Raw genomic sequence first — 16,334 nt, 5'->3', positions numbered from 1 at the left:
GCCCATTCCTTAGTTCCTTAGAGAACAGCAACTAGATCCCTCCAAGGTCAGAGAGAAAACGGTGTCCGTCCCAGGTCACACCAGGTGTGTCCACCTAGCTGGGGTTCTCAGTTATCTCCTCTACGATCAACTGTACCTAGAATGGTCTTTGCAAAATACCAGAGTGATTTAATTCCTTGACATTAGTTGAGAAGGAGAGGTTCCAGTTTATAAGGGTTTCTGGTCCTTGAAATCATTTGTTTCCGGGGTGATGAGATCCAGTGTGAAGGTTAAGCTGAGGCTGCCAAAGCAGTGAAATCACCCCCTAACCTGTGGAGTCTGAGTCACCTCTTCCAGTAGGGGAATAATCGGTCCTGATTACCCGCCAAAAGCGGCAGCGAGGTGCATCCGTGAGGGCAAACCACCTAGTACTTCTCCCTCTGCTGTGAAGAGCTGATTCAGGACCTCAACTCTTCCTGCACACAGGGTGGAAGGCCCCAGACTTGCAGCTGTTGCTGAGGAAAGAGGGAGCAGTTTCTGCCAACTGGAGGGACACTAGGGCAGGGGTGATCATTTTTGCCAAGAAGGGCACTCGGGTGTCTTGGCAGAAGGCAGAGGGCTGTCCTGATTTGTGTGTACATTTTCAGAAGCACTTGACTCTGGACCAAATTCTCTCAGCTGTGCTAAAGCTGGGGCGATGGATGGGAAATGCTTATTGGCCAGGCTGACTAGGAGCTCCAACAGAGGGTGCTGGGGCTCAGTCAGGAGCGTCCCTTCAGCTGGCAAGTTGAGCTTTCAGTCATGGTCAGAGGGAGTGTGTCATAATTCTAATTCTCACAGGGCTCTCCAGAAGCTGCTTATCCATCTATTTTGAAGTTTCTGCTTGCTGGAATTTTTGGTTCAAATGGGGAACGAGTGGTGATGATGCAGAACATCTTACCTGGCTCAAAGAATGAGAAAAAGTAGCTCAGCAGGGATCAAGGATTTTACTACAATTACACAGACAGGCCCATAACCAAACGGGGGCCAGAAGATACCATTTCATTCAACCCTGGACTTACCTACAATTTATCAATTCCTGCTGCTGTGATGGTTCCTCTGATCCTTGTCTACTAATAAAGCAAGCACAGGCACTTGTGAAGGGCAGGAAAACCAGTCACCGCTCACTGAGCTGAACATCTAGTTGCCTTGGGCAGGTTTACTAACACACGACAGGAGCCTTAGTTGCCAGTGTCAGTGCTTTTCCTCAAAGGAAAGGTCACTGAAGTTACTCCTCAGAGTTGCACCTGAGAAGAGGGAGAGTTTCTTCTAAGTGCTGAAAACAGGAGAACTGGGTATTTTTCTCCAGTAAGCTAATAGTTTCCCCTTAGTTTCAGAAGAGGTAACTGAGGCTTGGGAAACTCTTCCTGGCATGCAGCTTGTGAGTGGGGTTTCCTGAGGGACCAGGACTAGGCCTTCTGCCTCCTCATGCAGTGCTCTTATCATGACTTCCCCCGCAAATAACTTGATGCAGAGCATGTGGCAGGGTCTCAGCCCTTAATTTGTGTTATTATTTTTAAAATCTTTATTTTTAAAATTATTTTTGGCTGCACTGGGTCTTCGGTGCTATCTGTGGGCTTGCTCTAGTTGCAGTGAGCAGGGGCTACTCTTCATGGCGGTGCACAGGCTTCTCACTGCAGTGGCTGCTCAGGTTGCACACGGCCTTCAGTAGTTGCTGCACGTGGGCTCAGCAGTTGTGGTTCACAGGCTCAGCTGACCCACGGCATGTAGGAATCTTCCTGGACCAGGAATCGAACCTGTGCCCCCCTACATTGGCAGGTGAATTCTTAATCATTGCACCAAAGGGAAGACCTGTATTATTTTTTTTGAAAGATAATTTATGGGATTTCCCTGGCAGTCCAGTTTAGTGCTTTCACTGCAATAGCCCGGGTTTAATCCCTGCTAGGGGAACTAAGGTCCTGCAAGCCAATGTAAGTAATAAAAATAAAAAGGTAATTCATTACAGATATAAACAAAAGTTTAATATGCATATCTTTGTAAGATCATATAAATAAGTGAACAAATCATGAAAAAACTCATCAGAAACAACATCCCATTTAGAAAAGATGGTCCCATTTTACTTACTATCGCTGCTACACTGTTCAGGCCTCCATCATCACTGTGTGGACTATGACCAGCTTGTCAGCTAGAGCCTTTGATGAAACTGATATTCAAATTTACATGTGGGTAGGTGGTAAGTTTCGGAGAAGGCAATGGCACCCCACTCCAGTACTCTTGCCTGGAGACTCCCATGGACAGAGGAGCCTGGTGGGCTGCAGTCCATGGGGTCGCTAAGAGTCGGACACGACTGAGTGACTTCACTTTCACTTTTCACTTTCATGCATTGGAGAAGGAAATGGCAACCCACTCCAGTGTTCTTGCCTGGAGAATCCCAGGGATGGCAGAGCCCGGTGGGCTGCCATCTATGGGGTCGCACAGAGTTGGACACGACTGAAACGACTTAGCAGCAGCAGCAGCAGGTGGTAAGTTTAAGACTATCTCTGCTAAGGTTGACTGACAACATAGATCTGGAATAAGATTTCTTCCTTTATAGAGAAAACAGTTACTACTCTAAAATTTGCCACAGCAAGGACCAGAAAGGGTTCTCTAGAGGCTTTCACTTTTTCCATTCCTAACCAACGTTCACCTACAGAGAGAGGTTCTAATGGACGGAGTAAGGATTCCAGGGAGCACAGGCAGCCCCAGAGTGTATTTGTACTTTCAGACCCTGGTTATGTCTGCTTCAGGCCTGTCCCCTAGGTCTCCAGGTTATGTCCAAGGCAGCCAGTTGCAATGGAGGAGTAGTCCCAAGAGCCAGTAAGTCACGAAGTAGCCTAGAACGCATCGTGTGACCAGAGAACAAGTTTTCCAGTTGTACAAGAGTCCCATGATAGAGTTTCTGGGGACCTTTTGTCCTGGTGGAGGGTCCCCTGCAGGAGGCTTCCCAGGCACAGCCTCTAGGGATTTCAGCAGCGGTTCTTGATCCAGAAGCAAGTGAGCTGAAAACCAGTACACAATAGGAGTGGAGGAGCATAAAAACCTGGTGAGAACCTGGAATCATAAGAGGGGGAAAATCCACACATTTATTGGAATGTCACTGTCTCAAATGGGATAAGGCTGGGACCTCCCTGCTTCTGGGTAAACTATAGCTCCCAGACTAGGAATGTATTGTACTGGAAAAGATATTCATTCAGCAGAGCTTAGTATCTGCCTTATAAAGCTGTGTATAACACCAGCCAGGTGACTGAAATGTTACAAGTAAACATAGCTACAGACTAATTACCACAATAATGGGCCAATCAATACTAAAAACTCCATGGGGTCTACTTTTAGCCCAGGACCAGGACTCTAAACTCTCGGCTGGGGACCTCCCTGGTGGTCCAGTGGTTAAGACTCAGTGCTTCAAATGCAGGGGGCCTGGGTTCGATCCCTGGTCAGGGAACTAGATCCCACATGCCACAACTAAAGATCCCGAGTGCTGCAACTCACACCTGATGCAGCCAAATAAACAAATAAATATTAAGCTCTAGGCTGCCCCTGGGGCTTTGGGAACCTGAAGCGGTTCTCGCATGCCCTGGGGATGGTAAAGCAGAAGGAAAGGGGCAGGGGATCCTGTGGTTCAACACGGCCCCTCTGGGGGAGTCCAAAGCCAGGTCTCCAAATGGTCTCCCTCATCTCTGGAAACTCTAAGCTTTGCTGGCATTCACTCCAGTAGCTAACCTGGCTACAAACACAGATTGCTACTTTCTATTTCCCCTGTGCCTCTTATTCATATAGCTCGGAGAACTTTAAAGACAGCCAATGTGCACCTCCAAGAAGCAGGAACTGCTGAAGAATGACCAGTATGGAGACCAAAAGACTTCCCCGGAGTCATGCTGACCTGAGGTCACAACCAGGAACAAAAACAATCGGACATACAATCAAACCCTTCCCATCTCTCTCCATCCTCACCACTGACCGAATACCGCACAAGACGTCCCCTCCGAACACAAAGCCCCTGCCAGAGCTCAGAGTACCTCAGAAAGCTGGCATTCAAGGAGACATTCCAGGTACAGCTGTATGTTAGAGGAAGGTCCCAGAGGCATCCTCTGTGCTCATCCCTGTAACTCAGTCAGATCAGGTCCTTTTAGGACTCTCACCCATGCCCTTCCATCTGCCAGAGTGCTCATCCTCTGCTTCTTAAATGGAATTCCTTCTTACTCTTCAGGACCCAGCCTACACATGACACCCTCCTCGCCTCCTTGGACAGCTGACTACTGTTTCCTCTGTGCTTCCACAATGCTTTATCTCAAAAGGATCTCCTCTTCCATTCCGCTATACTGTGCTTTTACCTTTTACTTGTTAAATGTCTGCCTCTCCATTTTGACCACAAGACCCACTAGGGCAGCAATCTTATCTTATTCATGTTCCACCCTTAGTGGTCTGACCCAGGGACTCACAATAAAAACACCCCCAAATAGTAGTTGAATGAATAAATTAGGTACAGGTCACTCAAACGGAAGAAGTCAGCTGTCTTGCCTGTTCCTGACCAGCGGGTGTGGCCTGTGTTCACACCTCTTCCCAGCCAGGAGTCCACCTCACCTGAACATGCATGCACAGACTGCCAAACAGCAGCAGCGCTGCAGCATGGACCAGGTACACAAACACCCGAGGACTGAGGAATCCAGGTTCAGGCTTCTCCAGGGTCTTTTTGTTCTTGCTCCTTTGCATCCCAAGTGTAAGGAAGAGCCAAGGGTGGGTGGTCACGTATGTCCAAGTTGCCCAGGCAACCAATATAGCCATCGGTGCAGCCAGTAGAAAATTGGGCACCTGCTTGAGTTCAAAGTATCTCAAAAAGCCAACATTCCAATAGATATCCTGGATGTAGCTGTATATTAGGGGAAGTCCCCAGGAGCACCAAGGTGGCTTGTTTCCCTCTGCAGTTCGGTAGCCCTGGTCTACAGCTAATTGCAGCAAGGGCTGAGGAATGGGGTGGGCTGAGCCTGGCAGACAGAACTGGGTATAGGCGTAATACTGAAAGAGGGCAAAGGGAAGGCCGAGTGTGAACACTGACAGGAACACAGAGCCCATCAGCTTCAAGAGCTGTCTCAGAGCATTGTGCACCATGAGAGATGAGAAAAAGCCTTGGCACTGAGAATGTATGAGGAAGCCAATGTTGACTAGCCCATTGGAGCGTACACCAGTGGCCAGGGCAAAAAGGAGTCCACTAGTCCAGCTGTGGCCCCTTTCCAGCTGCCCCATGGCGCTGAATGTCAGGAGAGCAAATAAAGCTTCTGAGTAACCAGCAGTCAGGAAGACATTGGCGGGGCTGAGGCAGAAGAGCAGTGCTCCATAAAAGGCCTGGCGGGGACAGCGCAAAACCAAACAGCCCAGGTCATGAAGTGCAAGTGCAGCCAGCGCGGAAAACAAGGAATTGAGCAGTGCTACTGAGATGAGCAGGCAACTCCGTAGGTTCAGTAACCCCCACAGGGGTCTCAGCAATTCAGCCCCAAGCAACAGGACCAGGGGGAAACCAGGGAAGAAGGCAAAGTTGTGCTCATACAGGTAGCCGTGCTCGGCAATGAACAGGAAGTGTTCAGCGTCCCAGTGAGATAGGCCACCCAGAAGACCTTCCACGAGTTGGTCTGCAGAGCCAGAGGGGGCGAGGCGAGGAGGAGAGAAGGCTTCTGCACGATGGTCTGGGATGATGGCATTGAAGACAGCCTGTGGGATAAAGAAGAACTAGTACTTTGGTTGAGCAAGTGGAAGAACTACCATTTAATAAAATGAGGAAGAAAAGACACGCTGGGGAAGAATCACGAGTTCAGTTTGAAGTAGATGTTCCAGTGTAGCGGTCAATGAGGCAGTGATATATATGAATCTTGAGGGTGAGGAGAACCATCAAGGGTGGAGATATAAATTCAGAAGTCCTAAGTGGATGGATAGTATTAAAAGGTGTAGACTGAATGATATCACCCAGGGAAGAAGTGCAGATACAGAAAAGAAGAGCTCTGAAGATTGGGTCCTGGACATGCCATATTTAGAGGCCCAAAGAGAGCGAGGCTCCAGCAATAACGGTAAAGAAGGAAGGGTCGGTGAGGTAGGAAGGAATCAGAAGAGCACAGTGTCATAGAACCAAGCAAAGCAAAGGAGTGATCGGCTCTGTTAAATGTGGTTGACAGGTCAAGTAAGATGGGAACTGAAACTGACCACTGGATTTAGCAATCCAGTGAAGGTCACCAGTGACTATGACGAGAGCTATTTCACTGAAGTGGAGGAGAGAGAAGACTGCCTAGACTGGGTTCAACAGAGAAAGGGAGAAGGGAAACAGTAGATACAGACAACTATTTGGAGGATTTTTGCTGTAAAGGGGAGCAGAGATGGGATAATAGGTGAATGACATTGTGGGGTCAAGAGAAATCTTTTTTTTTAAGTGGGAGGCGTTTGTTTGCCAACGGGAATAATCCAGCAGAATGGAAACCACTGTGTACGCGAGTGAGAAAGGGAAGCGTTGGTGGAACAAGCAGAAGGGCATGGAATCTGCTACAGAAGTGGAGGAGCTGACCTTAGTTTAGAGAGGACAGACAGTTCACCCCGCCTTCAGCAGTGAAGGTGCAGAGGTGCAGATGTAGGTTTGTGGATGGCTGTGGAGGAAGTATTCAGAAGGTTGCTTCTTATTGCTTCTATTTTCCTGAATTTTCATTCAGGAAAACAAGCTAGAGAAAAGGTGCTAGAGACTTGAGGAAGTAAGAAAAATGTGTAAAGTAAGTAATTTCTGACCCCAGCTCTCTAAATAGCCTGTGCACTGGATTTTCAAATACAAGATGCCTGGGTTTCTCCTCTGCTCCACAACATTGATTTAACCAGTATGGGGTACAGCCTGGGCATTTAGGTTGTTTTTAGCTCTCCCAGGTGATTCTGATAGGCAGAAAAATTTAGAGAATACGTAGGGACTGGACCAGGGAAATACACTAAGATTGCCAGGCAGCACTAAGGACTCACTTGGGTTAATGGTATTGAATTTAAAGAGAGACTAGTTAACAGAGTTGTACGCTTTTCTCTGAGCAGATGCAGGCGCAGAGTACACATGGAATTGAATTTAATCAAGGTTGGGCTTTTGTCTTGTGATTAACACAGGAAGAAGGGAGCAAGTGAGTTGTACATGTATGCATTGTAGACCATGGACTCTAAGCTGGCTAAGAAGGGCAGCTGAAGCCACGAGGTGAGTGAGGGACAGGGAACAGAGCTAGAATCAATGGCTAAGTCCTGAGGGAGTAAACTGCAAAGACAGGAGATAGTGGTTAGATGTATCAGCTTTATTAATATTGAAACCACCAAGAAACATACAGTAATGCTGGAAAGAGCAAGAGTGAATCAGGAGCTAAAACCTTCAAGGAATGAGGAAGAATGAGCTGTCACTAGCAGAGATAACAGAAACAATGAGGGGTAACTGGGGATATAACCTGATGGCAGGAGTTTTAAAGCTGCCAGTGGGGAAGGGGAGGACAACGAAATAGCATTATTATTAAATGTGTTTTTCCCCATTAGACTTCCTCTTAAGAGGAAAGAGATCATGACTTTTTATACTCCCACCTAGCAATTCTTTGAACAGAGCAGGAACTTAATAAAATTTGGTGGCTGAGTGAACAGCACAGAGGAAACATGCTTGTTTCCAAATCACCTGAATTAGAACCCCCACTTCCTGGTACCCTATCCCAGGTGCCATCCAGTCACAGCACTGCTTCCTTAGTTCTGCCAATCCCTCAGTTGATGCTGGTTCAAAGCCATCATCAAGTCAGTTTTCCCAAGCCTGGCCACAGGAGTACAACCTCATTTTTAAGGCTCTTTCCTTTTTGGGTCAATTTCTTTACTAGGCCACTTTGAACAGTGAAACAAGTGGGACAGGACTGACAGTCACAGGGAACAGTCCTCGGCTCCAAGCTGAAGACGCTTTTAACTAAACCTGGGACCTAGCAGAGCCTGTTACGCCGCATATAGTTGGGGAGGAGAGCGGAAAGGAGTTTTCCACAAAGGAACCAGCTATGAGCCTGAGATAATGTGCTTGTGATGAAAGGCACACAGAATATGTTGACAGAACATCCCTAGGCTGCTGACGTACATTCAACAATAATAGATACTGTGGACCTACAAGCAGTGGGTACTGTGCTAGGCACCATATATAGTTCATATATACCTGAAATCGGATTAAAATATCGATCAAGGGCAGCCATGGAAGGGAAAGGGAGTTGCAAAATGCACTGGAGGTTGTGTGTGGGTGAGACAGGAAGGGGACACAGCTAGGGAAAGAGCAGAAGACACTGATGACTAAACAGATAAACACAGATGGTCGCAGGACAGTGCCCCCTCTCTTTCACTCAACTGACTGATACTGTGCTCAGCCTCCTGGTTGGGGACCCAGGGTAAAGGCATCAGGTTACAGAACATCACGGTCTGGTGGAAAGATCACTAGCCCAGGGGTAAGGAAACCTGGGGTATGATCTTGGCCCTTTTCTAACTTGTCTTGTGACTTTAAGGAAGCCATTGAACCTTTCTGGGCCTCAGCCATTTCATGTGTATAATAAGAGATTAATAGATCATTTCTAAGAGTCTGTCCACTTTTCAGCTATGTGGTCTAGGTCTCTAGAGTTCTTACCACGTGGAGGGGCACATCTGGGAAACCGAAAGATGAGGCCTATTCTTAGCATCTAGCTCAGTCATGTGGCAACGGCATGTTCGGGACAAAAGATCAGAGACTGACCTGCAGCACCAGAGTCAGGACACGGCAGCTGACTGCAAACCCCAGGACCTCCTTCCGGGATGGGTCCAGGGGCCACATCCTCTCACCACCAGGAACTCAGGGGGCCTGCTGCCAGGGCTGAGCTCCCTCAGGCTTCTAAACACAAAATCCAAGGAGGAAATGTCACACATGGGCAGAAAGTAAATTCTTGAAAGCGTTCTTCATAGAAACACCCTCCTGCTTCAGCATTATTATGGCAAACTTAACCACCTAACCTCCTAGATGAAGAAAAAGCATCTTAAAGGCAGATGGGACTGCCTCCCATCACTCTGAAGCACTGTATTCTTGTAGGGAAGTTCCACATTTCCTCTAGGCAGGAAGCTGGAAAGCTAAGCTCACAGAAAACCTTTAAAAGCCTGTTGAGAGCCCCTGTGCGGGAACTAAAGGCCTGGGTTCAAGTCCTGACTTTCTCATCCATAAGTTTTCATTTTGTTCTTTTCAGCTTCAGTTCTCTAGGTGTAAGTGAGATTGGACTCTTTTTGTCTGTTTCATGAAATTGTCATGATGGTGAAATGGGCTGAAGTGTGAAAAAAGCACTACCAAATCTACACTGCGGTTGCTATTATTTGGTGTGTGCCCTTTCCCTCTTGCCCAGAATAATACACTAGGTCCCAAACCAGAGTCCCAAAAGTGGGGCATAGAACTGAACTGGAAGACCATAATGACTACACACTCTAGTTAAGCTCTCTGATGTGTGTTCAGTTGGTCTGTTAAATTAAGTGGAGAAGGAAAAGAAAACCACCACTCAGCAGGACTTCAGCCAGCTCATATTGCTAAAACAAACTGAGAGGGACGACAAAGTCGACTACTACAGATGGAGAAACTGTTATTTCCCATCTCTTCATTGGAATGGCAGCAATGTATAAACAACTGCAAAGCCATTCTGAGGGAAGGACTGCACTTTATGGCTTTTTTTTTTTTTTTTTAAACACAATTCCTTGGGTTCACAGAAGTAGCAATGGCTCTTACAGAACCAGTCAGAAATCAGAAGGGAGGGCAGGAGCATCAGAGGCAGCTCATCAACTTGGGGTGAAGAACTAACCCTAAAGGAAAAATATTGTACTTAAACTGAGAAATTAAGAGGGAGGGCTGGAACACTTTCCTAACACCAAACCTTTAAGTATCACTTGTTTCTGGAATTCTGTGACCCTCACTAGACTATGTGATATGCTCTCATTACCCTCTCCCTTGTCGTCTTTACAGTTATTGCTTATTTAAGTTGTTTATGAGAGCAGGGGTTTTGTCTATCTTGTTCCCAACCACCCTTCCAGAGCCTCGCATTACACACAGGCACATTAAACCTGTGTTCTGATTCAGTGGAAGTGGCAGGAACTGGATATGGCTTCACCAGTTCACTGGCTCTGGAAACAAAATCTCTGCTCCAAGTACTCCTCCCACCATATCTCACGTTGAGAGCAAAACAAAGTCATAGAAGCCACAGGAAAATACAATTTTTGCAGAAGCAACAGTTCTCTTTCTTCAGCACAAGGGGGCGCCTGTTGATTACTCCATCACCAGGAGGCCTGGAGGAAGGGAGGGGCCACCAACGCCACACCGGTTTGCTCATCAAAATTCAGTTCAAAGGCAAGCTTTCGAAATCCCCAGAGAACAGCGGTAGTTTGTGAATCTACCCAACATTGCCAGTATCTGACTCGCTGAATCGAGAGGAATTGTAGAAACAAGAACAGCCAAACTTACACGGCCGCTGGTTCTTTATCCTAGGATGAATTCACTTTTTCCCTTCCTTCACTTCCTATCCACATGCAGAAGAGTCGGGAACAGAAAAGCACATAACCCACCTCTGCCTCTTCACCAGGCTTCCATTCTTCCTTTCGTCTCTCGAGACTCAAGCTCTAGACCCAGCGAGCACACAAGACGTGTAGCCTACACTTAGTTTGCAGGCAAACCAAGTAAAAACAAGAATAAAGCCAGTGAGCTCTCCCTCTCAGCTAATTGCGGCCCTCACTTCCCAACAACCCCTTTACGAAAGCAGACTCTGAACTGGCAGGACACTTACAGAGCAACTAGTTTTACTCTTTTCCCTTGAGATAAATATGCCCCAGGGAAGTGAGTAATAAAAACTCTCCAGAGTTTTTACACAGAGAGCTCATTAGACCCTGTGTAATTACCATCGCCATTTTACAGATGTGGAAACTGAGGCTCACTAGATCAAGTGGCACACCCAAGGATATATTTAAGGAGAATGTCTTTTTTTTTTTTTTTTTCTGTCTGAAACATCAGTCTTTTCCACCAGCCCTCACTCCTGCCAAAGCGGATGCGCTCTTTCAGAGCCAGGATCTCCCAACTCCAAGCTCAGTACTTGTCAGATGACAGCGCATGCTCTTGTATGCTTAGGGCAGGGAGGGTCCCATCTGAGCAGACAGGAAAACCTGTTGAATCGGAGCCCTGGACCCTTTGGGTAAGACTAACATCCTCGGGGGCGAGGGGTGTTGTTCGGACCCAGGGTCCTCGGGACCAGAGGCCTTGCTGGCCGCCGGCTTCAGGGGCCGCCTTCTGCCGCCCACCCGGGTCCGAAGCCCTTTCCAGCCGTTTCCTTTTCGACAAGAGTCCCAAGCAGAGATTGGGCATCTCTTCTCTCCAAAGGGCCACGGCTCAGGGGTTACTCCGGAGGGGGCCGGCGACGCCTGGCCCGGCCTACGACCGGAAGGCAGGGGAGGGCGAGAGGCTGTAAAGGAAGGGGCGGCACTGGGAGGCCGCTATGGCGGAGGGGGCGGGGCTCCTCGCTTCTCGGCGGCCTCCGCCTCATTTCCCTCCGCCTCCGTTTGACGACTTCCCTCCCCCGCCCTCAAAACTCCTAGGCTCCGAAGCTGGCGCCGGATCCCCAGCGCCGGCGGGTCTCAACCTCCCAGGCGGGGCTCGAACCTTAGCTCCTCCATCCGGGGCTCCGAGCGGGCGCGCCTGCGCACTGGCTCCGCGGATGGCGGTCCCGCCCCGCTCCTGCCGGGAGTCGGAGCTGCCCCGCCCCCTCCGCAGCGGCCATGTTGATTCCGGGAGAGCGGGGCGGGGACGGCATAGCCTCTCGACTCAGCGCCCCTCTGCCTTGGCCCCTGCCAGCCTTGGTGACACCTGAGGAGTGCCCGCTCCGCCAGCCCCTTCCCCCCGCCTTCAGTTAGTCCTCCAGGGCTGCTGTCTTAGCGTCGGTGCTCTTGGCCCAGTTCGAACCACCCCTCAAACATCCATAAGTTCCCTTGAGGGCCGAGGCCCTCGGAGTTGGGGGCTGCCCTGCGGCCCTTTCACTGAAGCCAGAGCCGCATTTTCCCTCCTGTCAGGCAAGAACAGCTCAGGACAGGGCCTGGCACACAATAGCTGTAGTTTGAGTAGAAAGAAAAGCCTTCTTGGGGTTTCTGTGGCCAGCAGCGGCACCCCGCATCTTGGGTGTGAAGAAAGTGGGGGTTCCCCCGGACTTTCCCCTCCTCCGGCTACTAGGGACCTTCTGTCCTGCTTCAGTCCTCAGCCCCAAGTCAGGTGGCTAATGAGGGTGGTGAAGGAAACTTAAGAGAACGCCCCCCACGACTCCTTTCTCCTTCACTGAAGCCGTTTCTCTCGTAGGAAGTGGGGCCAAAAAAGAAGAAAAAAGAAGCTAACTCAACAAAACCGTCTGTTAGGGAGGAGCGGCCAGTTGGTACCCCTGTAACGGAAACTGTTAGAACAACTTTGCACCCTCCTTAGAGGAAACAGATAATAAATCCTTCTCCGTTGGTGGATTTCTCGTTTCTCAGGATTCCAGAGCCCTTTGTGGTTTCAGTTATCTGCCCTCCAAACGAAGCTAGGGTCTGGGTTAGCCTCTGGCCACAGCCCTGGCTGAGGGAGGGGTTTATCTTCCGCCACAGCTACTCCTGTGGGTGGGAACAAAAGAGGTGGTTGCTATCTCTCCAGGCAAAGAGAGGCAGCTCACAGCAGTTCTGTGGGGGCCAGGGACTGTATCTTTGGATTCTTCATAGCTCATTTCAGGCTCTGAGACCTAAATTGCCCTCAGATATTTGTTGTGTGTAAGGTGGATCTATCACATTTTAGTCGTGGAGTGCTGGAGACGGGGGGAAAATGGAGCTTAGAACCCTAGGTTTCTCAGTGACACACCCTTGTTCTCGGCTCCAGAGGCATGTGAGTGAGTCGGCAAAGCTGTGGGTTACACTCGTGACTGGGGCCTAAGGTTGTGGCTTGAATTTCTAGACGTCTTTGAGGCTCCAAGCAGTAGTGTCTGCAAGGACAAAACCGAGAAATGAACCATCCTTCCTTTGTGAATTCACAAGGGAAAAAGACATGCATTCTTAAGATTCCCTCTGTTCACACACCAAATTCTCTCAAAAATCTACTTGTGAAAAGGACAGGCGTCTATTGTGACAATTCAGAATGTTTTTTTTAAAGCTCAACTGTCACCCTTCAGAGGTAGAACTTTGTCCAGATCTTCAGCTCTACTTTCTTGCAATTTCTCCTTCCTTTCCTTCTCTACTACCCACCCCCCTCCTCTTCCGCTCTGTTTCCTGTTTCATTTTCTGGCTCCTGCTCCGACTGGAAAACAAGGAGGCTGAATCTTGTGCTCACAAAGCTCTGGCTTGTCAGAATGGAGGAAGACTTAGGTGGGATGGGAGGGGTTCTGGGCCTCCAGGACTGTGAGTAAGTAGTGGAGGAGGCAGCTCTCTAGTCTGCTTTTAGAGTCTGCTGCTAAAATGGAGCCTGCAGCCACACAGGGAGCCAGCTGAGCGGCCAGCGCTGTGGGAGAGCCAGGGAGGCAGAGACTTACCCAGGGCTCCCCAAAGATTCTACACCACTCAGCCACTTCCCTAAAGAAGTAAATACGCCACACCACCAAGACACGGTTTCATAATACAGATCTCTGACTAAATTAACCAATGTAAGCAGTGTACCACTGTTTCTAGAATCCTAGAATGTAAGAGAGTTAGAACATTTCTCTTTCTTGAACTTGCCTAGCTATGCTCTTGCTGTTTCCTCTGCTTGAAATGCTTCACTGCCGATTACCCTTTGGCCAACCCACTTCAGGTCTCAGCTGAAATGCCACCTCCTTGGAGAAGCTTTCTCTGTCTACCCCACGGCAGTCACCACCCTGTACTTCCCACCACCCTAATTCTGCTCTCTTTATGGCATTTATGATCACCTGGTTGTCCTGTCCATGAATTAAGTATTTGTTTCATTGTCTTGTTTTCCTCATGGAATCTAAGTGCTATGGCGGGGAGGGGGCCTTGTTCACCAAGGTGTTTCCAGCACTTAGTACCTTGTATATTGTGTGTACTCAGTAAGGATCTAGTGAATACATCTGTTTGTTTAACCTGCACTTTATGGATGAGGAAACTGAGGCTCAGGTGAAAATGACCAGTTCTGAAGTTACACAGCTAGTGGCAGAGGTGGGATTTGAATGAAAAACCTTCCTGGCTGTTTTGTTTTTTTTTAACCACCCCACACTATTTTAAATCTTTCTCAGGTTTACCTCTTTCCTTCTCTTCCTTTTTTCACTCAACTATGGGTCTTTATGGGCTATATTGAAAATTCTACATAGGGCACACCAAGTCTTAACAGCTCCTACCTACTGTTTCCTTCATTAAATTCCAATTTTACCTTTTGATTTACTCAACAAAATAGACTGCTATGTAATGAGGATGAGAACAAAACACTGAACAAGACAGACACAGCCCTTGTCCTCATGGGAGATGATGGTATCCTTTTTAAATTAATCTTTAAATGAAACAAAGGTGAATTATTTTTAATGATAAAAGGTACAATTCACAAAGAAGCTAGACATCATAATCCATGATGGTATCGTTTGTTACAAGGACTTTATAGCGCTTGGCACAAATTGCTTGATAAAGTTGGGCTGTTACAACTCCCTGAACAAAAAGGGGAGCAAGTGATTTTCCCATTGACGATGTGAAGGAAGTTTGGTAGTTTCCATAGGATTAGGACCATGGAGTGTCTAGAGACAAAATTATAAGAGACGGCCAAGGCCATCTCCAAATGTGATGGCAGAGCAAAGCAAGGTAGCTAGAGAGAAGTAAGTTGTCAGGTTGCTCCAAGGAAGCGTGTGCTCCATGAGAACTACTAAACTTCCTTCACAGAGTCGGACAAGACAGAGTGACTGAGAACACAATCCTACGGGAAGGATGGAGTAGCTGATGCTGATCTTGGTTTTGAGGGCATGCCATTATGGGACAAAAGTGACCACACTGGCCTCTGATCTGCCAACAGTTAGCAGGCAGTGCTAATGCCTGTGATGACAGGCACATGTGCCTTACCAGAACTTTATGCTCCTTCTTTTATGTGGATTCTTTTTGTGGGCATTCATTGGCAGTTTTCAAGGATGCTGGATGACGCTAAAATCCATCTTGAAACTAGGGGTGGCACCACCAGAAGCATCCTTTTTGGCCTTGCCATATGTATCACTTGAGGATGCCCATCCACCCTGCAACAGAGACCCCACCCTCCTGTCAGTTTCAGCAGTCAAATGCTGATCCTTTAAAGGCCATGGATACTAGATATTTTCCACCCTTTCTTTGGTGTTTGCCTTTCAGTAATTAGAAAGCCTTGACCCCACAGAGAGGCCTAGTGGGAAGGGACTTAGCCACTTGGGGGTGGTAGTGGCTGCAGGGCAAAAGAACCAATGAGGTTGAGAGTATTGTTTAGGCTGGACTTGGCGGCTCTCCAGTTATGAAAGAAGGTTAAGGTCATTTGGGGGGTGGGGAGGGAGGAGCCTGGGAAAAGAACTGCTGGCCACACCCCTGGGTTCTCCACTGGCTAGGTTCTATTTACTTCTCCAAAGCAAATTACTCACAGCTCAGTGGCCAGCAGTTCTTTCTGCATGTGGTAACTCCAGTCAGAAACTGGAGTCCAGGCTAGGCTCATCCTGCATTGCAGGAGAGCAGATGAAAGGAACCCAGGAAACCAAACTCCTAGGTAATGTTCCACACACAGCCCAGAAATGCACTTTCTTGACTAGAAACTGGAGTTTCAGAGGCCCAGAGCAAAAATACCCATTAGCAGTATTACTTGCCAAAATATAGATATGAAAAGTTTGCCATTTAGTTTTTCCCCCCGCGAGTTCTAGGAAGGCAGCTTAGTTGACAAACATTAGCCAGTTGTCTCTGTTTCCCCCCCTCTCAATGGAGAAATATACAAACTATTCATTCCTGTCCCTGACCCAAATATTAACAACCACACTTCGTTTGACAAACACTTGATTGAAATCAATGGAACAATTTTTACCTCATGCTGAACACAACAAAAACCAAATCTTGCCTGCTGTGCTCCGCAACTAGATCCAGTTACTCCTGGTTGTCCTCCAACCCAGAAAGGAGGTGGAGTGTGTATTAAGAACATGGGCCTTGGAGTCATGGGCCTTTGTGTGTGAGCTCAAAGAAACTCCTTTTCTCAACTGTAAAATGGGAGCCAGAATACTTACCTCACAGGCACAGAACTGTTGGGGAATTATTTGCAGTACTCTGTTTCGTACACAAGTAGATACTCAATAGAAAGTTGTTGTTTCAAGTTTCACTTTAAACGTCCATGATAA

The 16,334-nt window shown here is 48.0% G+C and overlaps 1 protein-coding gene across 5 annotated transcripts; it reads right to left on the bottom strand.

Annotated features, from left to right (window-relative positions):
- Positions 1 to 1,978: 1,978 nt before the first annotated feature.
- On the bottom strand, positions 1,979 to 11,743 carry PIGV (phosphatidylinositol glycan anchor biosynthesis class V). 5 transcript variants are annotated; one of them, XM_005895886.3, is made up of 5 exons: positions 11,678 to 11,743; positions 10,594 to 10,678; positions 8,756 to 8,890; positions 4,600 to 5,721; positions 1,979 to 3,069 (listed from the first exon to the last, which is right to left on the bottom strand). In XM_005895886.3, the coding sequence occupies exons 3-5, from the start codon at positions 8,831 to 8,833 to the stop codon at positions 2,788 to 2,790; spliced, it is 1,482 nt and encodes a 493-aa protein (XP_005895948.1). In that variant the 5' UTR covers positions 8,834 to 8,890; positions 10,594 to 10,678; positions 11,678 to 11,743; the 3' UTR covers positions 1,979 to 2,787. The 5 variants fall into 5 exon arrangements, with proteins under 5 accessions (XP_005895948.1, XP_070239436.1, XP_070239455.1 ...); XM_070383335.1 differs by having other exon boundaries at positions 10,594 to 10,683; positions 11,678 to 11,716; XM_070383354.1 differs by lacking the exon at positions 11,678 to 11,743 and adding an exon at positions 11,225 to 11,671 and having other exon boundaries at positions 10,594 to 10,683.
- Positions 11,744 to 16,334: the final 4,591 nt, after the last annotated feature.

This window comes from Bos mutus, chromosome 2 (assembly GCF_027580195.1).
Source record: "Bos mutus isolate GX-2022 chromosome 2, NWIPB_WYAK_1.1, whole genome shotgun sequence".
NCBI lineage: Eukaryota > Metazoa > Chordata > Mammalia > Artiodactyla > Bovidae > Bos > Bos mutus.
This window is presented reverse-complemented; position numbering and strand designations above follow the sequence as displayed.